This window comes from Zootoca vivipara, chromosome 13 (genome assembly GCF_963506605.1).
Source record: "Zootoca vivipara chromosome 13, rZooViv1.1, whole genome shotgun sequence".
Lineage (NCBI taxonomy): Eukaryota > Metazoa > Chordata > Lepidosauria > Squamata > Lacertidae > Zootoca > Zootoca vivipara.
Genome location: NC_083288.1, coordinates 20,852,589 through 20,878,217, shown reverse-complemented (window position 1 = coordinate 20,878,217; position 25,629 = coordinate 20,852,589). Strand labels below are relative to the sequence as shown.

The 25,629-nt window shown below is 45.3% G+C and overlaps 1 protein-coding gene across 1 annotated transcript; it reads right to left on the bottom strand.

Annotated features, from left to right (window-relative positions):
* Window positions 1–51: 51 nt before the first annotated feature.
* On the bottom strand, window positions 52–13,451 carry PRR15L (proline rich 15 like). Its single transcript, XM_035136573.2, has 2 exons — window positions 13,042–13,451; window positions 52–4,936 (listed from the first exon to the last, which is right to left on the bottom strand). The coding sequence occupies exon 2, from the start codon at window positions 4,914–4,916 to the stop codon at window positions 4,605–4,607; it is 312 nt and encodes a 103-aa protein (XP_034992464.1). The 5' UTR covers window positions 4,917–4,936; window positions 13,042–13,451; the 3' UTR covers window positions 52–4,604.
* Between the last annotated feature and the right edge of the window lie 12,178 nt (window positions 13,452–25,629).

Genomic DNA, 25,629 nt, shown 5'->3' with positions numbered 1-25,629 from the left:
GGGATTAAGGGTTTCCTAACAACTCTCAGAACCTTTAACGAATGATAGAATTCTTTGGGGGGAAGCCATGACTATTTAAAGTGGTATCAGAGTGCTTTAAATGTGTGTTTGCAAATGTGGCCTAATGCTTTCTATTGAGATGGGTAAGGGGGGGGGGAGTTTCTCCTTTTGAAACCCTATATATATGGGGCAACGGTGGGGACAAGTTTTTTGCAGCAAGCAATTCTTGCCGGTTAGGAAGACAAACTGTGATGAAGTTCAATGAAACTGGTGTGCAAAGTTCAGCAGAACAGTAGGTTTTTATGAGTATAAACTGAGGTTGATAGGTGAGTTATTAATACAGTTCTTCACAGCAAGTGTTCACCTGACTTATCAGACAGCCTTGGTAGGGACTGACTGGAGGCAACTGAACTGAATGTGGGAAAAGGACAACCTTGACAAACTTGGATATCAGGTGATGAAGTAAATATGAACCAAACAGTCTCTCCCTTTGTATCCCCCAAACAAGTCATGCACAGAGAAGTGGCTGGTACCAGAGGCAGGATCTTTTTGTCATAGGCTATGCGCTTCTGGAACTCTCTCCCTTACGACCCCATCTTTGGAAACTTTTAAGAAACAAACCCATTTTTATTCCAATCTACTTTTTATTAATCACTTCATTTTTTTATTGATTGCCGTTGACGTTTTCACCTCCTATTGTTCAATTTTAAGAAGTGTGTCGTTTTAATTGGACATATTTTTTCAAAAAAAATTATCATTAATGCACTTTTTGAAATTTTGTACCCTGCCTTGAAGAAGCAGTTGCGCCCCAAAAAGTCGTATATGGTGGACAAATAAGAAAATAAGAAAAACAGTTTCTGACGACTCAAGCTAGTGAGACATTCCACACCATTAGAAGGAATGTCTATAGGGCAGGGGTAAGGAACTTACTTTACCCTGAAGGACGTGCATTCCCTCTAATCTTGTGGGTGGCCACACGTCAGTGATGTGTGGGGCCATAGGCAAAAGTGGGTGGGGCACTTTGTATGCTTGGTTACATACCAGCAACACAAAGATCAGAGGTTTCCATTCACATATACACAAACATTTCCTCTTCCTTCATCAAGGCAAGCAAGAGGTGTTATTATAGTTCAGAGATGCGTTCCAGCCAGGCAAAGGCACTCAGAGAGGGTGTGGAGCAGGGCTGGTGTGCTGGGTGTCACCAGGGCAGAGGGGTGTGACTTGGGGAGAGTTCAAAGTGTGAGATAAAGAGGCCCGGAGGGTGACATTTCACACCCAAGCCTGAGGGATCCCCACCCCTGCCATGAGGTTTACTGTTCAGTTTGAACTGGAGAGAAATGTCCTTTTGATCCCCACATAGATCAGTCATAAAACAAAATGCATGTTACTAAGGTTGCAACTCCATGCTAAAGCACGCTTTTCTTTATAAACATCCCTAATGCTGCACAGTGGAGGAAGGAAAAACATAAAGTCACAGGTGATGGTTAGACAAATGCCCATTTTGCAGTCCGAGTAGATGGAAAAGGGAAAGGTTTCATGTAGGGCTTATGTGTCACATTGTAGCTGGATATTTCATCCCTTGGAGGAATGTTAAGGCTTCTGAGCAAGGGCATGTCCACAGTTTCACATTTATTATTATTATTATTATTATTATTATTATTATTATTATTATTATTATGGATTGCTGACTCCAAAATATCCATTGGATCAAACCTGCACAAATTGTGGCCCATCACTGAAAACACAGCCCTCCAACCTTATCTGGTGGTCCTCGATAAACCTGTTTTTGCAGCATTCCCCTGACTGCAAAATAGGCGTAAGCAGGTAAAGGTAAAGGGACCCCTGACCATTAGGTCCAGTCGTGACCGACTCTGTGGTTGCAGCGCTCATCTCGCGTTATTGGCCAAGGGAGCCGGCGTACAGCTTCCAGGTCATGTGGCCAGCATGACAAAGCCGCTTCTGGCGAACCAGAGCAGCGCACAGAAACGCCGTTTACCTTCCCGCTGTGGCGGTACCTATTTATCTACTTGCACTTTGATGTGCTTTTGAACTGCTAGGTGGGCAGGAGCTGGGACCGAGCAACAGGAGCTTACCCCGCTGTGGGGATTCGAACTGCCAACTTTCTGATCGGCAAGCCCTAGGCTCTGTGGTTTAGCCCACAGTGCCACCCGCTGTAGTGGCGTAGTGGCATGTTAATCATATGTCCACAATGTTAATCATATGTCCCACAAAATAGGCGTAGTGGGATGTTAATCATATGTCCGACATGCCAGAATGCTTGCCTGTGGGTCTGTTGAGCTTGGTGGGTCACAATTGTGGAGGCTGGCACCATACAAGGACAGATTAGAATCTCCAGCTTTAGCAGGGCACATCACACTCAAAGGTGACAAGGCTGGTTTCATTGCTGAGCAACCCCTGAGCAAGGTACCTCCCCACCCCCACCCCGGCCATGATATAACACTGTACCAGTAGCTTAACCTGGGAACCCCCCTACCATTTAAATTTCCCACAATGCCTGGGGGTTCTAGTGTGGCCACCAGTACCTTCTATGGTGCCCTTGAGAAGTCTTAGTAATTTTTTATTCCACCCCCCAATATCCACAATGCAAAAGAGATTGCTCTTGCAACTCAGTTCCTGTTTGCACTTGCTTGTTCTCTCCTGCATTAATTGCACATTCCCTTTCCCTCTTTGATTTGGGAGGGGGAGTTGATGTGGTGGCACACCTACACTATTTTGTGTTCCTGTCTCTTTTGTTTAGATGTGGTAGCCCCCACAGCAGCCATTTTGTGTTATGCCAGGCCGGACCCTCCAAGTGTCCCTATTTTCCAGGGACGTCCCTGATTTAGAGAAGCCATCTCGATTTCTGATTTGATTCTGGAATGTCCCACTTTTCCTTAGAATGTCCTATTTTCATTGGAGAAATGTTGGAAGTTATCTACTGCTTTTTTTTCTTTCTAAAAAAATGTTTAGGAATACTCTCATTTTCCTACTCATTATCAAATACTGCCCCTAAATGAGGTGAAACTTAGATTTACAAAATGTTTAGGGGTATGCATACCCCTGCGTACCCCCAGGGGAAAAAAGCAGTGGAGTTACCCGACCCCTGAGCCGTGTAAAGGGAAGTTTATTTAATGTTTTATTATGTTTTTTATATACAGTGGTACCTCGCTTTAAGAACAGTCCTGTTTACGAACTACAGTGGTACCTTGACTTACGAAGACGATCCGTTCCGCGGCTGTCTTCATAAGTCGAAGTCTTCGGTTGTCGAAGCGCCCGTTGCACGCGGGGCGAAAAGACTTCCGGGGTTGTCGACTTCGGAAGTCGAAACCTTCGGAAGTCGAGTCGTTCGGATGTCGAGGTACCATTGTATTCAGTTTACGAACTCTGCAAAACCGAAAGTAGCGTTCCAGTTTGCGAACTTATCTTGGTCTACGAACGGAACCGAACGGTGAAAGGGCACTGCTGGCGGAAGGCCTCATTAAGGATAGCACACCTCGGTTTAAGAACGGATTTGGTTTAAGAACGGACTTCAGGAACGGATTAAGTTCGCCATCTGAGGTACCACTGTGTGTTGGAAGCTGCCCATAGTGGCTGGGGCAACCCAGTAAGATGTGTGGGGTATAAATACGGTAGCAAAATTATCAATATGGAACGAGAAGTCCGTATTTTCATCGGAGAAATGTTGGACGGCATGCCATGCTCTCATAGCTCATAGCACCAGTTTTGTGACTTGTGTCCATGACACTTCCTCAAAATTCCAAATGTGTCTACTGGCCAAAAAAGATTGGTGACACCCCACCCCCAAAGTTCTGCTACACTGGGGCATTGTGGGAAATTTTCAGTGGTGGGCAGCTTCTCAGACCGAGCCACTGCAACCAGATAAACCTACCACCAAGGGAACAGTGGCTGAGGCGACCATCAGCACTGATTGGCACAGCTGGAGTGCTGAGAGTCCCAGATGTTGCCTGGGGATGCCATGTGCTGATGCTAATCTTGGGTGGCAAACATGCTGGCTCGACTTGCGGCCCAATTATGAGGGTCACATTATGGTAATTTTCGAAACTAGACTTTATGGTTTAATGATGCTTCTCTATAGGTAGTAAATATGTATTCTCTTAACTTCAAAATATGGTAAGCTAGCCCTATTGAATTTGGTGTGTGTGTGTGTGTGTGTGTGTGTGTGTGTGTAATTTTGCTGACTGGAGCCCTGAACCTTAGCCCTAAAGTCCTGCTCTGATAGCACCACTGGGATCATAGGGTTCCTAATGGTATCCAGGGGTAACTGGTTAAGCAATTCTGAATATGATCCTTGCACCACACATTCTCTGCTGTGCCTCTGGCTTCTTCTGTCATTCATTTTAAATACTATTAGCTTTATTCCTTAAATTAAAAAAAAAGACTAGTAACATTAATAAAGTTCATCTTCTTCTGAAACTTATCTATTCAAGTGAAAATCAGGACCCAGTCTCGAAAGCCCAAGTGGTCCCTCGTTAAACTTCATTTGCAAATGGGTTGAAATGCATGTGTCGTAGGCTTCTCTCAGACCAGAGAAACATCCTCAAATGAAGGCATGTGGAGAGAGCATCTCTCTTTCATCCACCTCCTTATTTCTCGTCCCGTTCGCTGTCAGCAAAAAAATTGGGGTTTTCTGACAACGTGGCCCTTACTTTCTTCTTTTCCTTGAAGCGCCCTGAATTAGAGACTTTGACGTGTTTTCCTTTGGTGCTCTTGTCCACAATCTTCTCTAGCCGGGCGTTGAATTCGCGCTCGCTGCTCCCGCTGTTTCCCCCGTCGGCAAGCATACCCTCCTGTTGGTTCTCATTGTAGATATCTGGGCTTTCATACAATACTTTGGGGGTGGATTTCTTTTTCCGCAGAAAAGTCAGCTTCCACCAGCTATAATTGTTTTCCGCCATGGTGGCCAGGAATCAACACCCTTGAATGGGGGGGGGGGGGAGAGAAAGCAGATCTATTATTACCAGGAGGTGCCTCCAGACTGCCAGTCATTTTGCCTGCGAGATTCAAGCGCGTACTGAAAAAAATGTAGGTTTGCGCAACTGAAGTGGATTAAAGTACTATGTCGCACTAGTGCAACAAACCCACATTAAAAAAAAAAAGAAACACACTTCTAGGAAAGTGACAGAGAAATGCAAGGAAAAACTTGAAATGAATAAGCAATTGACAGGAATATGTATAAACACCTCGCAGGCAAATAGGATGAATGTGAATTGTTCTTTGTTTTATAACCACCACATAAACAAATCAGAACAAATGCTCAGTAAAGGCTGGACATAGCCTAACCTCCAGGCAAGCTTTATGCAGACAAATCAGGATGAATGTTCAATAAACAGGTCATCTGCAGGAGCCCCAGGTATTTGTGGCTTGGGCTGGTTCTTTCCCCTGAGGCTCGTCAGGGATTAATTCCTTAGAATTCCAAATCTTGTTTTGTTCCCCCCACCCCAGAAAAAAATCCCAATTTCTAGTAATAGATTATACAAGGCAAATAGTTATCCTGAAACCTCAAGGCCTTCGGCACTAACAGCAAGAGCCTTGGCCTTTGAGCGCAGCAGAATGGGCACTTACACATCGCTAAAAAGGAGGAAGCCCATTACTTTTTTTTTAAGGCACACAGCTGTATGCAATTTGCATTGTGCTAATTTATATCCATAGGTGCAAATTTAGAAAGAATAACTGTAGTTTGACTGGAAATACAATACATCTTGCCATGGTAAAGACTAAGGGACACCTGTGTGCCTGCTCAGTCTCGTACCTTCCAAGTGTCCTGATTTTCCAGGGACAGGAGCAGAATAATGAAAGCCGTCCTGAGCTTCTGAATTGATCCCAGAATGTCCTTATTTCCTCCGCCAGTTCTGCCGTTGCCGAACTAGGGGAGGGGAGTTGCCTATCCATGGCCTATCCATGGCTGCCACAGCCAGCCTCCTCCATTGGGCAGCTCATAGCGGCTGCTGGAGAGCGAGCAAAGAGGAGGATAGGCTGTGGCCACTGAGGCCCAGCCCCATGTGACACACAGGCTCTGAGGGACAGGGCGTCCAAAGGGGGAGCGGAGCCAGGGGTGGGGAACATGTAGCTCTCCAGATGTTGTTGGCCGGGTCTGATGAGTTGAGGTTCAACAACATCTGGAAGTCTGCAAGTCCCACACTCTTGTGCTAGGACCACAACTACTATGTGACTTAAGCTGCACAACCACACAAAGCTTCATTGCCGTAGTTTGATAGGAAGCTACATTTTACCATGTTAAGCTGTTTGTGTCATCTATCCCAATATAAGCCACAGTCACAAGCTTGCCAGGGCCTGATCACCTGTTAACCTGTTCCTTTAAAAAAAGGAGATGTTGTGCATTGAACCTAGGACACAAGGCATGTGCTCTAACTAGTCTTCTGCCTATCCAAATCAAGGTTTGACCTTTACTTTAATATCTTAATCCTTGTGACCCACTTCCCCATCTTCTCTCGTTCAGTTTTTCTCTTGCCATCTATTTCCTTATAAAGAAAGAAAAGGGAAGAGAGAGAGAGAGAGAGAGAGAGAGAGAGAGAGAGAGAGAGAGAGAGAGAGAGAGAGAGAGAGAGAAAATGGTTTGACACAGTGGTAACCCACTCTAGACTCTGTTATGGTCCAGTTGTAAGTTATGAAACCACAAACACTATGCTACACAGCTGCCTGGGTTGCCCCAAGAAGATACAGTACATGGTCATATGCAACAATATATTGTATATAAAACATTTAAAGTATATGGCTTCCCACAAAGTATCCTGGGAACTGTAATTTACCCCTCACAGAGTTGCAGTTCTTAGCACGCTTAACACATTACAGCTCCCAGGATCCTTTCAGGGAAGCCATGTGCTTTAAATATATGGTGTGGATGTGACCTCTGTTGTCTGACGCAGAGTTACAAAAGGTGCCTCTGCTTCTCTCCCCATCTACATAAACGTCTTGGTAAATAAATAAAAAGGAGGTGCTGTTTCTCATATGCTGATAAAAGTGCTGTGGGTGCCAGCACAAAATGGCTGCAAAAAAAGGAGAGAGGCGATGGTACTCCATGCTGGTGACTAGATCAGGCAGAAAATTTCACAGGTGCCTCTCCCCCTTACTGGCAGTATAATAATAAATGAAATAGCTAACATTTTCCTGCCTTTTCAATACATCCAAAATCAGCCGCCTGAGGCAGCCACCTCACTTTGCCTAATAATAGGCCCAGCCTTGAGTCAGCCCCCCCAAACATAACCTTGTTGCTATGAGAACAAAATGAGCTCAAGGGTAGAGTGTAACCTGTTCTGAGCACTTCAGAGAGGGTTGGGTAATATATGAGGGCTTACATACACTCACACTCACATAAAATGTCTCTGTGTGTAGGGATGGGGGAGAAAATCTATTTGGCTCACATTTAAAGGCAGTTTTACCTAATTTGTGCCTTCCAAACCAATACATAAATCAAAACACAGCCATCTTTCGAAAATCCTACCTCTCAGAATTTTGCAATGCACTTCTCTAGACAAGTTACATATAAAAAAACGTACACACTAGGGTAAAGTGTGCATATAAATGCACATATTCATGAAAATAATACACAAAATGCTTTTCACAAATGGGTATACTGTAATAGACAAAAATGCAAATAAAAATGTGTGCACGGTGTATTGGGAGAAATTTGCATTGAAGTACGGGTGGCGTTGTGGTCTAAACCACAGAGCCTAGGGCTTGCGAATCAGAAGGTCGGTGGTTCGAATCCCTGCGACGGGGTGAGCTCCCGTTGCTCGGTCCCAGCTCCTGCCAAACTAGCAGTTCGAAAGCACATCAAAGTACAAGTAGATAAATAGGGACTGCTCCGGCAGGAAGGTAAACGGCGTTTCCGTGTGCTGCTCTGGTTTGCCAGAAGTGGCTTAGTCATGCTGGCCACATGACCTGGTAGCTGTACGCCGGCTCCCTCGGCCAGTAAAGCAAGATGAGCGCCGCAACCCCAGAGTCATCCTCAACTGAACCTAACGGCTAGGGGTCCCTTTACTGATGAATTATTATTATTACAGTGGTACCTCAGGTTACAGACACTTCAGGTTACAGACGCTTCAGGTTACAGACTCCGCTAACCCAGAAATAGTACCTCAGGTTAAGAACTTTGCTTCAGGATAAGAACAGAAATCGAGTGCCGGCGGCAGCGGGAGGCCCCATTAGCTAAAGTGGTACCTCAGGTTAAGAACAGTTTCAGGTTAGGAACACACCTCCAGAACGAATTAAGTTCTTAACCAGAGGTGCCGCTGTATTAAGTTTGCAAACTGATGTAGAAATTGGAGTGCTGAACTGATCAGTACCTGATATACAACTTTCCCTCCGTTGTTATATTTCCCCGGCAAAGCATAGATAACTGGGAGTATGGAGTTATTCTAACACAGTGGTTCACAAATCTCCCCAATGCTCCAGGCCTTGAGAAAATGGTTGAGGGTGTTGGTGAACCATTTAATGATGTTTAGTAATTATAAGGTGCTGTGCTAGATGCTTTGGAATTAGGGTGGACTGTGAGCTACACTGTGTGAACCCCCTATTCTAAGGTGCACTCTCAATTCATGTGAAACTATGGTGGGACCCAGTAACCCTGACAAGCACTTTGCCTGAACTGAGGGCAGTTCCAGATGATCTGTTTACTGAACATTCATCCTGATTTGTTTGCAGAGAGATTCAACAGCAGCGGCTACTTAATGAACGTTCATTCTGATTTGTTTGTGATGAGTTTAGATGACATTGCACCAACGCAAGGAGGTTTGTTGTGCAAAACCTCCAAATCAACTATAACTGCACAACCTGAGTTTACCATTGAATCCCATTCAAAAAAAACAGTGACAATCTGGAAACATCCTTAGACACAGAACACCTCCCAGAATTCTCTGTGGCACATAATGTTTCCATGCAGCTCTTTCTCAGCAGACATACTCATACGGAAGTGGTTCTAGAACATTTCTGAATCTAGAAAGTTGAAAGATAGTGATGCACACTCCTCAACTGTCCCGAGACATCTCGGAAATTACAGAAATTACAGAAGCCCCTGATTGGCTCCTAGGATATCCCATTTTGGCTTCTGCAAGAACGCAGCCCTGAAAGACATGTGCTTTTGGACGCCATGCTCTCATGCAAGTCACGGGACTCGCCCAGGAGCACAGCCCCAAAAGACTTGCATCCTGGTTTTCCCCCAGGCATGTCGGAGGGTGTGAGTCCAAACACCCAGTATTTAAAGCGTCTGCAGGAGTGACCGACCAACCATCGTTTGCTTGAAATCATTAATGTTATTATTTATTTGTTTGTTGGTCACTTGATCTTGCCCAAGGCAACCCAAGGAGGTACTTAAGTTTTCTTTAGGTTTTGAGATCAAGCACAGGCCTCCTGAACAGTGGTGGAGCTTCATGCTCTGGCACTGGGGGGCAGAGAGCAGGCGAGGGCAGGGCTGGGGCATGTCCCAGGGATGTGGCACGCCGCCTGCAGGGGCATGGTGCCCAGGGTGGGTGGGTGGGCAGCCACGGTGGCACCCCACTGGGATTGCGCTGCCGGGGGTCGTGCGCTCCCCCCGCACTCCTCTTCCTCCACCAGTGCTCCTGAACAACCCTATAGGAGTACCCAATGCTTTCTAATATGGCTGCTACTACCTCACTCTACCTTGAAAGGAGTTCTAATGGATGTGCCATTTTTGTGGCATCTCTGACCTCTGTTACCACCACAGACACTCTCTTCAGCCCATGCTGCTCTTCACACATGTAAATGCACACTGATCCGCTATGCTGGGAAAGTTATGCTCTTCCTACTTTCTCAAAGTAAGTCCCAACGATGTCCACATCGTTCCACTAAGTCACGTTGGCATAAGTTCTCCTGCAACTATATCTGAGGTAATCTGGGAAATGCTTCCTGTTGAAACACCAACCATAGACTTTCCCATGCAGGTGTGCCTGAAGAGCTTATGGCTTGTCCACATTGGAATATGGCCTCCTCCCTTCGAAGAGCTGTCCCTAACCTTTCCGCCTGTAAATGCGGGGTTTCTCAATCCTGGCCTTTTCGGACTTTCCAAGGGTTGAAAAAAAAAACCACATTTAAAGGGAGCAAGGTGCAGGGCAATGCAGGAATGGGGAGGACATAATGGGGATACCTCTAAATTAATGGGGAGACAGGTTGGTGCAAATCCACATTTTGCTCTGATGTGGACAATCTCTGGTGAGCAACTCTGTTTACTGGCAGGCCCCTCTGAAGAGGAGAAAGGGCCTAGCCCAGGTTTTTTCAACCAGGTACCCTCCAGAAGTTGCTGGACTAAAGCTCCCATCATCCTTGGCCACGCTGAATGGGGATTTGGAGTCAAACAACATCTAGAAGGCGACTTCCGGTGCCGCTCTGGAGAAGACTGGGCTGGGGGGTCAAGCATCCCCTCCACCACCACCCCAGCTCTCCCAGAAATGGCTTGCTGAGTAGGAGTGGGTGGGAGGGGTCCTTCTTTTGCACACACCACCTGCCTTCAGGCAGATTTACATTACAAATTTCAAAGTGGCTCGAAACTTGTTTGAAATGGGTTTAGCATCATAGCTGCCTTCACCTTCCCTGTAGTATGCAAATTGTAGTTTTATGCATGCCATATGGCATGGATTTGCTGTTTATAAGCCCTAGTACTTCTTGCAAAAATACAGCTCCTACGATTCCTTGGTAAGGAGAGGTATGACAGTTAGACATCCTTGGAGCTGCCCTTTGGGTATTTCCACGTGTCGGTTTATTATGGGCTTGGGCTGCTCAGGCATGTACGTCTTTCACAGTGTCACCTGCATCAAAATGCCAACCTCATCAACAAGAGCCAACATGGTGCAGTGGTTAGAGTGCTTGGACTAGGACCTGGAGAGACCAGGCTTCAAATCCCCATTCAGCCATGAAGCTTACTGGATGATCTTAGGCCTGTCACAGTATCTCTGCCTAACCTACTTTGCAAGTTCCTTCAGTAGCACCTTAAAGACCAACTAAGTTTATATTTTGGTATGAGCTTTCGTGTGCATGCACACTTCTTCAGATACAGTGTGCATGCACACGAAAGCTCATACCAAAATATAAACTTAGTTGGTCTTTAAGGTGCTACTGAAGGAATTTTTTTTTTTTTGCTTCGACTCAGACCAATACGGCTACCTACCTGTAACTACTTTGCAAGGTTGTTGTGAAGATAAAATGACAGGAGGGGAGAGAGAACCTTATAATTTCTGTGGAAAACCCAGTACAGTGGTACCTCGGTTTATGAACACAATTGGTTCCGGAAGTCTGTTCATAAACTGAAGCGTTCATAAACTGAAGCGAACTTTCCCATTGAAAGTAATGGATAGTGGATTAATCTGTTCCAGACGGGTCCACGGAGTACTTAAACTGAAGTGTTCATAAACTGAAGCATGGGTGTAATTGGTTCCGGAAGTCTGTTCATAAACTGAAGCGAACTTTCCCATTGAAAGTAATGGAAAATGAATCCGTTCCAGATGGGTCCGCGGTGTTCATAAACTGAAAATTCATAAACCGAGGTGTTCATAAACCGAGGTTCCACTGTACATAAAAAAACCTCATGGATACAGTAACTCTGGATTAAAACGAGGGAGGGGTGTTTTGATGTGGACAAAATTGTAATAAAATAAAATAAAAACTTGCAGGCATAAGAAACGCCAGCTTTCATTTTGCTTGTATACTACTGTGCCAAGGGCTTATAGGAGAAGGGAGTATTCAGCTTTAAAAGCATTGCATACATTAAAAAACACACACAACCCCACATGAAACAGTGGACTCAGCTACATCGGCAAAGAAAAAGTGCTTTATATGCGTTGTTTATGCATTCTAACACTGTGACACCAGATGGTGCTGTGGAGTCCTGTTTTTGCTAACCCGATTTCTCATACAAAGTTTGCAACCTGCTTAACTGAAACGCTTCTTTGGTGTGTCTAAATCCAACCAGTGTTTTTTCTTTAAAAAAAACACACAAAAATTAGTATAGGCATTTGGGACAGGGGAGAAGCAGCTGAAGTGCTCATTGCCATTTGCGTCACAGGTAACAACATCCTATTGGATCCTGCAGGACTCACACAATTGTTGCAGTAGCAAGGGATGCACAAACTGTAGGGGGAATTGCGTTTCCCCCAGTAAAGGGTGCACTTTGAATGGTGAAGTGCTCATTTTAAAGGTGTATACCTAAGATAAATATACATACTGGAAAGCATAGAGTGAGTACAAGTGGGGAGGGGAATTGTGTATGCCAACACGTCTGATATACATATTAAGGAGTCAGAAATGGCTGTACAGTACCTCCCTATCAAGTGTACCTTCAGGGGTTAATCCGGGTTTGCTGATGTGGAATATATTCAAAAGGCCATTACGTAGTTGATTTTTGTTTTCCCATTTTATCTCAAAAGCACCCTCACAACAACCTTGCATGGTAGATGCAATTTAATAGTCAGTTCCTCTTCTGAAAGCTATTGTGAGTGATTTTTTTAAAAAAAGAGCTTAAAGGAACAGGGATAAACATCGTGTTATTGTGAAATTAGTATATAAAAGCAGCATAGGGAAAGGAGTAAATGGCCACTGTGCAAATGAACTTTTAGAAAGATGGAAATGCTAAGAGGTGTTTCTAGATGTGAAATTAATTAAATCATAGGTGATTCGCTTTTATGTTTAAATTATGTACATGGTGATGAGTAGTGTTTAATTTTGCATGTTTGCGTGTGTACATTTTTTGTCATATATTTTGTTTCCTCATCTTATCTCAAAGGCAAGATACAGGTGTTAAGGACAACATAAGTGGTAGACAACATAGTAGATTAGGCTGGGAAAAACTGCATCATCCAATACCCCCCAGCAAAGTTGAGGAGCTAGCAATGATGAGAAACCAGTGCCTCCCAGTTCAAGACTCGGCACTCTGTCCACTGCAGTACACTGGTTTTCCATCTGTTGTAGCAATCAATAAAACATTTGCGGAGGCACAACGTCCCAGCGAGCCGTTCAAGTTTCCCTCACCTCCCCCCAGTGCCATTACAAACATACCTGTTCTCTTGGACTTCTGAACTTCGTCCCTCACTTGGTAGCAAGTTCAGCCGTTATGGGGAAAGACCAACATGAAGAAGGGATGAGACGAGGTCCTGACAGTGAGGCAGGTCTCTGTGGCAAAGCAAGCAGCCTTGGCTCCGGCAGCCAGTAGCAAAGCAGCTCTCACATCTCAGGTGTGCTGAGGTGCAACATACCTGTTTGTGCTGCGCCCCTTTCTCTCTCTCCTCTCTCTCTCTCTCTCTCTCTGTCAAGGTTAACTGGAGACTCAGCCACTCCTGTCTAAAGTAAACAGGAACTAACAGAGGCCGAGCTGAGAGAGTTCTGAATATTCATGATGAGAGAAATCTAAGCTAAGACATTTTGCTGCCGCTTTGTTGATGTCACCTGAGGAGAGCACCAGGGCCTTTCGATTCCAGAATGGCAATTATGATAGCCTGTTGCAGAGAAGAGGAGGGGGGGGGAGAGAGAGAGAGAGAGAGAGAGAGAGAGAGAGAGAGAGAGAGAGAGAGAGAGAGAGAGAGAGAGAGAGAGAAGGACGAGGCCTGTGGCACTTTACAGATTAGTTTATTGGGGCAAGACTTTCATAGGTAAACACCTTACTTCCTCAGGTGCATGCTGTTGACTGAAAAGGCCAGAGGCAATATAGATAATATACATACACATACAGGGGCTGAGATGCAGTGGAATGTAAGGCACTGGGTTTGCAAAGATCACACCCTGATAACCGGGGTGTAAAATGGAGATGTTGTTGGCTGGAACATCAAGGTGTGCCTAAAAATTATATTTTGTAGCAAGGGAACCACCTGTGAGTATCTTCATTCACAGGGATGAGGAACCAATGTTCTTCCAAGTGTTGTCAGACTTACAGCTCCCATGATCCCTGGCTTTGGCCACACTGGCTGGAGTTCAGCAACATATTGAGAGTTACAGGTTCTCTCCATCCCTACTTATTCATGACACAGTGCCCATGTTATTAGGGTTGTGTCACCTCTGCATATACACCTGAGGGATAGTTCAGTCAGTAGAGCATGAGACTCTTAATTTCAGGGTCGTGGGTGAGAGAGTCCTGCACTGCAGGGGGTTGAAATAGATGCCGTCCCCGTGGTCCCGCCTAACTCTACAAACCTGTGATTCTGTTAATTTTATATCTTAACACTTGATTGCTGGCAGCCAAATGTGTGAACCAACATATCTGAAGAAGTGTGCATGCACACGAAAACTCATACCAATGACAAACTTAGTTGGTCTCTAAGGTGCTACTGGAATGAATTTTTTAAAATTTTGTTTCAACATATCACTGAAAAACACTGCGTCCAAGAGACACTGATTGCTGTGAACATTACGAATGTGGGAGTCTAACCAGTGCTACTTCATTCATGCATGCATATCCATCACCTAATGTTTCAGAGATCAGGTGACAAATGTGTACATGTTAACGAGCACTTAGTCGATTCTAGTGGTGCAGCTTCTCATTCCAGCTGCCTGCTATGTGTTATTGATCTCTTACCTCTTCGTTGCTACTTCCAATGAGGTTTAAACTGGCACGCATGTGAGCATCTGATTTTTATCCTGATAACAACCCTGTGAGGTCGGTTAGACGAGGGGATGGTAATTTGCCAAGCAGCCAAATACTGTGTATATTTACTAAGAGGCATGTCCTACTGAGCTCATTGAGCCTTCGTACACCCATGTAAATGTGCTGCAATCCTAAACTTGCTTCTGGATGCAATCCTAAACTTGCTTCTGAAGTTACCTCTTTAGGATTATGATACACAGCTATCACAGGTCACTGAGCAGGGATTTGAACCCGGGCTTCCCACATCAATCCCAGCACTCTACTATGCCACACTATCCTATGGACTTGTGGGCTGAATTACTGGATGCATGTTTCTGGGGATTATTTTTCAGCCAGAACTCACTGGAACTCCGTCCCGGCACCTCAGGTGGGCGCCATTGCCATTATAAGAGAACCAGGAAGGCGTTCAAGGTGAGATTTGGCACCTCTTTTTCTAGAAAAATAGTATGCATACCTTCCAACTCCCGATTAGAAAAATCCGGGATCAGCAGCGCCGGCAATGGAAGTCACTTCCAGACATGCGTAGAAGCAACTTCCGGTGCCGGCGCTGCCCAATTTCTGGTGCCCAGACATGGGCGGAGCACCCGAAATCGGTTCTGCGCATGTCCATACATGTGCAGAAGGAGCCTCCCTGGCAGCTACTGAAATCCGGGGGATTTGCGGGATTTTTTCCAATCCGGGCTGCCAGCGGGAAACGGTTTAAAATATGGGGGTTTTCCGCAAAAAATGGGAAACTTGGCAGCTATGAGTATGTGACTTTCAATGAGTCACAGCTGAGTGTCTGAATGGCCTCCGTTATAAACAGCAGTGGTTTACGATGGCAAGTGAGATTAGATTTTGTTGCCCATGGAGTGTGACCTTGGACAATGGATTTAAACAGGTTAACTCGCTGTTTTGTGTTGTAGAAATGGTGAACCTATTTGTGTGGAATTTGGCCAGAGTAAATGTAGAATGTCTAGGAAGATTGGAATCCTCTGCCACAGGTATTTCTGCCCTTCCCATTTTTCAATGCCAGGTTTGTTTGTGTCTATCCCTTTTCTTCAATAGAAACCAACCTGATTTGCCTATGTAAAAGGCTGCAGGGCATTGCAGCAAGTGACAGCATTTATAAGACTGGAGAGGTAATATCATGGTGTTACTACATTGCTTTCAAAACCACATCTCTTGGCCTCCAGACGACGTCCCCAACCAGAGGCACCCCGGAATGGCAAAGGACCACATTCCCCAATTCATCCGTTTGCCTCTATGACATGACAATGCAAGCGGAAGGGTTTTTTTGTTTTGTTTTGTTTTTAGGGCAACAAACCTGCTTACCCATACCAGCAATGATGACATGTTTCCAAAACTTGAATGCTCCTTAACTATTATTTATATAATGTCTTCAATGTAGATAATATATATTTATATTAGTTAAAATAGATATCAGGTACTGTTAGGGCAGGACTTCATTATTTTTAAATTTATTATATGTATCTAACAAAATGCAGAGACCATGTAATCATAATAATAATAACTTTTATCAGTTTACATAAAATAGCACAATATAATTTTTGTAATAAAAAAAAAATCAACAAACTTCAAAAACAAGTAGGCCCAAGGAAGGCACTTCCAGACGCACTCTTTTCAGCTGCAATTCAAGAGCGCACTGGGAAAATCCAGGTTGTGCAATTAGACATGATTGGGAGCTCCTGTGCAACAAATCCATTCCCCTCCCTGCTCCCCCACCCCAAAAGATAAGGCTTTTTGCATAGCTGCCAAGTTATCCCTTTTTTACAGGGATTTTCCCTTATGCTGAATAGGCTTCCTCGCGAGAAAAGGGAAAACTTGGCAGCTATGTTTTTGTGATAAGGAAAGTGACTGGAAAATGCACTGGAAAGTGTGAGATAACTCTTTATTTGTCACAATGTCATCTAACCTCCCTGCAATTAAATCAGAATGAATGCTCTCATTAAACAGCCGGCATCGTCTAATCTCCCTGGCAAACAGACCGGGATGAATGCTCAATAAACACGTCATCTGGAAGCACCCTAAGAAAATAAAAAATATAGGATAAAAAAATCAACAGAATTTAAATGCAAACATGCATCAGAAAATTACAGATCTGTGTAGCCTTGCCCCAACAAAACATATCTTCCAGGGCCCCACTCATTATGATGATGATGATGATGATAAGGAGGACCCACAAATGAAGCAGGGCTGGCTTAATACATTTCGAAGTAAGCAAAACAATACACTTGAGTTTCAAAAAGAATGTGTGTGGGAGAGAGAGAGAGATCACTTAGTCCAGAGCCTAAAATTACCCAACTGCACCAAATGCGTATCATAAGGGGATTAAAAGAATCAGATCCATTAAGCCTCTAAAACCATACCATCAACTTTTGATTGTAGGGAAGGCAACGGCCCTCCCCAGTGGTCTTCCTAACACAGAGAGAACATCTGCCTGGCCCAGGGCTCATCATGATGTACGTTTCCAAAAATATTCATGGGATTGCTAGTGGGTGGGTGGGTGCACCCCCCCATGCTCTCAGCAACCTCTCCCCATGACTTCAAGCACCAGAATAAATTATGTTCACACACATACACAGTCGCATAATACACCCTGTCTAATTCAGCATTTCTGGTTGCAAATTGGGTTACCTTGGCATAGAATTCCAGCATCTTCTTGGCAGCACAGAATATTGACAGCTGTGGATGACTCTCACCTCATTCATTTCTCACGAGAAATACGGTATGTTCCTTACGGTCACAAGGGCTTCAGGCAAAGTTAATGTTCTTTCCACCATCACACAGACCAGGCATCCCCAAACTTCGGCCCTCCAGATGTTTTGGACTACAATTCCCATCATCCCTCACCACTGGTCCTCTTAGCTAGGGATCATGGGAGTTGTAGGCCAAAACATCTGGAGGGCCGCAGTTTGGGGATGCTTGACACAGACACACATGGCCAGTGCTTTTTTCCTTTAAAAATTGTTTAGGGGGTACTCTCATTTTCTGACTCATATTGAAATACTGCTCCTCAATGAGGGCAAACTTAATATTCACAAAATGTTTAGGGGTATGCATACCCCTGCGTCCCCGTCCCCCCCCCCCAAGAAAAAAAGCACTGCACATGGCCTTGGAATAATTTGAGCCAGGGCTCTCCAGAATGCCAAGGACTGATTTTGGCAAGCAGATTGTGTTTGGGACATTTGTGGTCGATTTTGTATTATTTTGTCTCCATCCCATAGCTGCCAAGTTTTCCCTTTTCTCGCGAGGAAGCCTATTCAGCATAATGGAATTTCCCTTTAAAAAAAGGGATAACTTGGCAGCTATGCTCCATCCTGTAAACCTGAGACTGTGACTTTATGCTGTACCATGGAGGACCAGCCAGCCCAGATGGGAGAGAGATCAGATGTAGACTGGAGGGTATTATTTCCAAACAGGCTCGACTCCTTTCCTAGCACCAGTTAGAAATAAAACAAAGGTAGTGGAGGGTAGAGAGAGTCATGGAGGTGTAGTGGTTAGGAGTGTCAGACTAGGACAAGCAGAGCAGGGTTCAAATCAGCCAAGGTGACTGTGGGCTAGTCAGAATCTCGACTTAGCCTGATCTACTATACCTTACAGCAGGGGTCAGCAAACTTTTTCAGCAGGGGGTCGGGCCACTGTCCCTCAGACCTTGTAAGGGACCGGGCTATTTTTTTTGGGGGGGGGAGAATGAATTCCTATGCCCCACAAATAACCCAGAGATGCATTTTAAATTAAAGGCACACATTCTACTCATGTAAAAACACCTGGCAGGCCCCACAAATAACGCAGAGATGCATTTGAATTAAAAGGACACATTCTACTCATGTAAAAACACACTGATTCCAGGACCATTCACGGGCCAAATTTAGAAGGCGATTGGGCTGGATCCGGCCACTGGGCCTTAGTTTGCCTACTCATGCCTTACAGGGTTGCTGTAGATGTAAAATAGGGATGGGAGCAATGCATGTATACCACCTTGGGCCCCTTGAAAGAAAGGCAGGCTATAAATGCAATAGGTAAATAAAATTAGCTTTTTTAAAAAAACTTTTCATGGGTTTGGTCCTCCTGACTGGTAGATATTCTTGGGCTAAATTGCTGCTAGTGGAATGGACATTTCTCTTTACATCCACTTTTCTGCTCTTCTTTGCCTGTAAAGAGTTAAGGCTTCCAGCTCTAGCTTGCCTGCTTGGACTATTGTCCTTTTGAATCTATTATTTCCTTCTGAAGGATTAGTGAAACTAGGCTTTGGCTCAGCCACTTGCCAGACCGGTTCCTCGCCTTTCTTTCTTTCTTTCTTTCTTTCTTTCTTTCTTTCTTTCTTTCTTTCTTTCTTTCTTTTGTATTTCTGTGACTTAGCCTTTGTTTTGAGGATACTAATTTCCTCTCCTGCTTAGCACGAATCTTCATTTCAATATTGGAATAAATAATTATTCTCTCTCCAGGACTGTCACTATTTTCAGGGTGGGATTTAGTGACAAGACGGGCAAATTCAGGCTGCACAGTTGATGGGGAGGACATGCACAACAAATCTGCTTCCCCTAAAGCAGGGGTGTCAAACTCAAATTCATCGGGGGCCGCATCAGCAGTTTGGCCACCCTCAAAGGGCCGGTTGTGTCTGTAAGACTATGTGTCCACTCTTTATTATCATAAATTATTGTCACTGCATTCAATTATTACTGTTTTTTGTAATAATGTAAGGTCATTCCCGCCCCCACGCGGATCACATTCCTGCGTCGTGGCGTGTGTGTGGGAGAGGATGTAAACGAGGGAAATTTGAACAAAAGGTGGGGATCGATGGCTTCCGGGGGGGGGGCGCTCAACTAAACCTTCGGCAGGAAGGAGAAAGCCACTGCTGGGATTAAAAACCTGCAGATGGAAAGAGGGCTTCCCTCTCCCGCCCTGCGCACACCCAAACCCCGCTAGGCAGGATGCCACACGCTGCAACCCACCCCATGCTTTGGAGAGGGGCAGGAACATGCGGTGCAGCGCCAACTCCCTGCTTTGCTTTTACATCCTCCCTCCTCATCGCCAGAGTCCCTTCCCCTCGCGCTGAGGGAGGGCAGCGGGTTTCCCGAGGAGGAAGGCGGCGGCAGCCCCAGCGGACGTGCATCTTCGCCTCAGAGCTGCTCTTCCCCCCACCCGCGCTGTTGTCGTCTTCGCCGCCGCCTCTCCCTACCGGGACTGCAGGCAGAGGAGGCTTGAAAACCTCCCCCCCCCAAAAAAATTTCCCCTCCCACCTACTCAAACCGCGAGGTGACTCCATCTGGAGCCCTACATCACGAGGGGCTGAGAGGAGGTGGCGGCAGAGCGGGAAGAGCAGGAACCCGTGCCATCGTCGCCTCCTCCCTCCCGGCCGCAGCTCCACCGGAACTGAGAAGCCAAAGGGCGGCTCGGGGTGGGGGGCAGAGCAAAAGCCAGGCACCCTCCTGAGTGTCTATGAGGAGAAAACGGGGGAAGAGGGAAGAGAAACCCGGCTCCATCAAGAGAGCGGCTGTTGCGCTTCGCCCTCAGGCTCACTCCGCGTCCCTTTCGCCCGCTCGCTCGCCCACCTCCCGGATGCAGCTGAGGAGAGGAAGGGAAGCGGCGGGCGGCGGCTCCCCAGTGCCGCCTCACTCGCTCTCGGAGACAACAGCAAAGCCCGCCCAAAAAAAAAAATGCAACGCTGCTCCGTCCTGGCACCAACTTTGCCGGCGGCGCCTGTAGGGCTTTCCTACCTCCTCGGCGGGCTTCCTCCTCCTCCTCCTGCATCTCACTTCCCCGTCTTTGAAGTCATCTTATTTTACTTGTTATTTTGTAGTATATTTACTGTTTTTAATTAGCTTTTTGTAATTTTGGATTATGCGGAATGCTTTATCTGAGTGGATGTAGCAACCGAGTAATTTCGTTGTTCCCGCAAGGGGACAATGACAATAAAGATATCTTATCTTATCTTATCTGGCCGCTGTGCCACCGCCTCCCTCAGCCTCATTCAAAATTGAAATTCCCTGGCCAAGGCCGTCAGTGCGGCTCCAGCGCCCCAGCCTCCGCCTGCAGGCCCGCCCCCGGTTTTGACCCTCGGCCAATCGCAGGCTCCAGAACTACTGTCAGCGGTTACTGTCGGCAGCGGCTACGCGGGCCACATGACGAGGTCTGGCGGGCCGGATTAGGCCCCCGGGCCTTGTGTTTGACACCCGTGCCCTAAAGGATCGGGCTTTTTGAGACAAGGAAAGTGACTGGAAGATGCACTAGAACAGGCATCCCCAAACTTCGGCCCTCCAGATGTTTTGGACTACAATTCCCATCTTCCCCGACCACTGGTCCTGTTAGCTAGGGATCATGGGAGTTGTAGGCCAAAACATCTTGGGGATGCCTGGACTAGAACCTGCGAGACAACACTTGCTTTGACCTCTTGACTTCTCTGCAAACAATCAGAATGAATGCTCATTAAATAGCCACTGTAGTTAAATCTTCCTGCAAACAAATCAAGGTGAATTCCCAATAAACAGGTCATCTGGAAACACCCTCACTGAATTGTGCTAGGGCAGCAGGTCTTTCCAACAAATGGAAGTCACCCTATGTAGAGCAGAAAAAATGGGATATATATGTGTATGTGTGTGTGTGTGTGTGTGTGTGTGTGTGTGTGTGCTAGCAATAGTAGATGCTCATGCAAATTCTTCTAAATTGAATCTGCTTGCAGATTGTGGAGGGAGGAAATGTGGGGTGCCTAACGAAATCTACAAGTTCCCTCGATCTCCTTCCCAATTTTATCGAAATCATGCCCTCTGTAGCTTTCAAAAATAGTAGCTAAGAGGGCTGTCAAAATAGGTAAGGTGCTTATGGTTAGGAATAGGTCGGGATTCCTAACTAGCGATGCAGCCTGAATCTTACAAAAGCCTCCTTTATTCCAAAGAAATGTAGTTGCAATTAAGCGCCATTGATATAAGTAGGGCTTAATCAAAAGCATGACTAACATTCTCTGGGTTTAAGCCAATAAGCATATGTAATGGATTTGGCAAGTTCTAATAGGCATACTGTAATATCCTCTTTTGAAAAAGTCTGCTACCTTATTTTTAGACTACAGATTCCTTCCGATTCTGATCAGGTTGTGAGTGATGCTGTGTGCGTAGTCCAGGCATAGGCAAACTCAGCCCTCCAGATGTTTTGGGACTACAACTCCCATGATCCCTAGCTAACAGGACCACCCTCCAAAAGAGGGAGATATCAGCAGGCTTGGGGGAAGCTAGGGTAAATCAGCCCAAAGAGAATTGAATATGCCTGCTGGTCAAGGAATGCTGACTGACTGTTGAGGGCAGGGAGGGGGGACAGAATGGACTGAGTGGGATTTTGAACAGGGTGCACTACAAACTGCAACATTTTGTTGCAGGACTCACTTATGTTGTTGTTGTTTAGTCGTTTAGTCGTGTCCGACTCTTTGTGACCCCATGGACCAGAGCACGCCAGGCACTCTTGTCTTCCACTGCCTCCCGCAGTTTGGTCAGACTTGTGTTGGTAGCTTCGAGAACACTGTCCAACCATCTCGTCTTCTGTCGTCCCCTTCTCCTGTTGTTGTTGTTTAGTCGTTTAGTCGTGTCCGACTCTTCGTGACCCCATGGACCATAGCACGCCAGGCACTCCTGTCTTGCACTGCCTCCCGCAGTTTGGTCAAACTCATGTTCGTAGCTTCGAGAACACTGTCCAACCATCTTGTCCTCTGACGTCCCCTTCTCCTAGTGCCCTCAATCTTTCCCAACATCAGGGTCTTTTCCAAGGATTCTTCTCTTCTCATGAGGTGGCCAAAGTATTGGAGCCTCAGCTTCACGATCTGTCCTTCCAGGGAGCACTCAGGGCTGATTTCCTTAAGAATGGATAGGTTTGATCTTCTTGCAGTCCATGGGACTCTCAAGAGTCTCCTCCAGCACCATAATTCAAAAGCATCAATTCTTCGGCGATCAGCCTTCTTTATGGTCCAGCTCTCACTTCCATACATCACTACTGGGAAAACCATAGCTTTAACTATACGGACCTTTGTCGGCAAGGTGATGTCTCTGCTTTTTAAGATGCTGTCTAGGTTTGTCATTGCTTTTCTCCCAAGAAGCAGGAGTCTTTTAATTTCGTGACTGCTGTCACCATCTGCAGTGATCAAGGAGCCCAAGAAGGTAAAATCTCTCACTGCCTCCATTTCTTCCCCTTCTATTTGCCAGGAGGTGATGGGACCAGTGGCCATGATCTTGGTTTTTTTGATGTTGAGCTTCAGACCATATTTTGCGCTCTCCTCTTTCACCCTCATTAAAAGGTTCTTTAATTCCTCCTCGCTTTCTGCCATCAAGGTTGTGTCATCTGCATATCTGAGGTTGTTGATATTTCTTCCGGCAATCTTAATTCCGGCTTGGGATTCATCTAGTCCAGCCTTTCGCATGATGAATTCTGCATATAAGTTAAATAAGCAGGGAGACAATATACAACCTTGTCGTACTCCTTTCCCAATTTTGAACCACTCAGTTGTTCCATATCCAGTTCTAACTGTAGCTTCTTGTCCCACATAAAGTTTTCTCAGGAGACAGATGAGGTGATCAGGCACTCCCATTTCTTTAAGAACTTGCCATAGTTTGCTGTGGTCGACACAGTCAAAGGCTTTTGCATAGTCAATGAAGCAGAAGTAGACGTTTTTCTGGAACTCTCTAGCTTTCTCCATAATCCAGCGCATGTTTGCTATTTGGTCTCTGGTTCCTCTGCCCTTTCGAAATCCAGCTTGCACTTCTGGGAGTTCTCGATCCACATACTACCTAAGCCTGCCTTGTAGAATTTTAAGCATAACCTTGCTAGCGTGTGAAATGAGCGCAATTGTGCGGTAGTTGGAGCATTCTTTGGCACTGCCCTTCTTTGGAATTGGGATGTAGACTGATCTTCTCCAATCCTCTGGCCATTGCTGAGTTTTCCAAACTTGCTGGCATATTGGGTGTAGCACCTTAACAGCATCATCTTTTAAAATTTTAAATAGTTCAGCTGGAATATCATCACTTCCACTGGCCTTGTTATTAGCAGTGCTTTCTAAGGCCCATTTGACTTCCCTCTCCAAGATGTCTGGCTCAAGGTCAGCAACCACACTACCTGGGGTGTACGAAACCTCCATATCTTTCTGGTATAATTCCTCTGTGTATTCTTGCCACCTCTTCTTGATGTCTTCTGCTTCTGTTAGGTCCTTACCACTTTTGTCCTTGATTATGGTAATCTTTGTACGAAATGTTCCTTTCATATCTCCAATTTTCTTGAACAGCCCCTTCTCCTAGTGCCCTCAATCTTTCCCAACATCAGGGTCTTTTCCAGGGAGTCTTTTCTTTTCATGAGGTGGCCAAAGTATTGGAGCCTCAGCTTCAGGATCTGTCCTTCCAGTGAGCACTCAGGGCACATTTCCTTAAGAATGGATGGGTTTGATCTTCTTGCAGTCCATGGGACTCTCAAGAGTCTCCTCCAGCACCATAATTCAAAAGCATCAATTCTTCGGCGATCAGCCTTCTTTATGGTCCAGCTCTCACTTCCATACATCACTACTGCGAAAACCATAGCTTTAACTATACGGACCTTTGTCAGCAAAGTGATGTCTCCGCTTTTTTAAGATGCTGTCTAGGTTTGTCATTGCTTTTCTCCCATGAAGCTGGCGTCTTTTAATTTCATGACTGCTGTCACCATCTGCAGTGATCATGGAACCCAAGAAAGTAAAATCTCTCACTGCCTCCATTTCTTCCCCTTCTATTTGCCAGGAAGTGATGGGACCAGTGGCCATTATCTTAGTTGTGCTTTTTTTTATGTTGAGCTTCAGACCATATTTTGCACTCACCTCTTTCACCCTCTTTAAAAGGTTCTTTAATTCCTCCTCACTTTCTGCCATCAAGGTTGTGTCATCAGGATATCTGAGGTTGTTGATATTTCTTCCAGCAATCTAAATTCCAGTTTGGGATTCATCCAGTCCAGCCTTTTGCATGATGAATTCTGCATATGTTAAATAAGCAGGGAGACAATATACAGCCTTGTTGTACACCTTTCCCAATTTTGAACCAATCAGTTATTCCATATCCAGTTCTAACTATAGCTTCTTGTCCCACACAGAGATTTCTCAGGAGACAGATGAAGTGATCAGGCACTCCCATTTCTTTAAGAGCTTGCCATAGTTTGCTGTGGTCGACACAGTCAAATGCTTTTGTGTAGTCAATGAAGCAGAAGTAGATGTTTTTCTGGAACTCTCTAGCTTTCTCCATAATCCAGCGCATGTTTGCAATTTGGTCTCTGGTTCCTCTGCCCCTTCAAATATTCAGACAACTGCCATGTTTTTCCATGGTGATCACCTGATTTGGAAACAATGGTGAGAAAGTGAGATGATTTGGATTGATACTTGGTACTTTTTGATTATTTTAACTCTCCTGTGTGCTATCACGGTTTGTAATGAATACTTTTATACGGCACACAGTACATGTGATCCAGGGAGCCCTTTGTGTTTTGCACAAGGTTTTGCACACATGGTTTAACTTTAAACAAATAAATGAACCAATGGAAAGTTATTGTTTAACATTAATGCCATCACAAAAGCTGTACATTTTTAATATTCCTGCGGGGGGGGGGGAGTGTCCATCAGTCAAATTTGAAAACCTTGAAGGTCTTCAAAATTCAAAGGAATTTGAAGGAAATAATGTGTTTTGAGTGTCTTTTAAAGTGTATTGATTTGTATGCAGGGCGATTATGGAAGAGACAGGTAAGGTAAGTAGTGAATAATAATATAAAAAAATCTGGGAGTGAACTCTATCTAGAAATTATGCCTAATTCTGTCTGTCTAGAACAGGCACCCCCAAACTTCGGCCCTCCAGATGTTTTGGACTACAATTCCCATCATCCCTCACCACTGGTCCTGTTAGCTAGGGATCATGGGAGTTGTAGGCCAAAACATCTGGAGGGCCGCAGTTTGGGGATGCCTGATCTAGAAGCTTGCTTCCTAGTCCCAGGTTTGTGGGAGTTCACTGCAGGTATTCAATAGT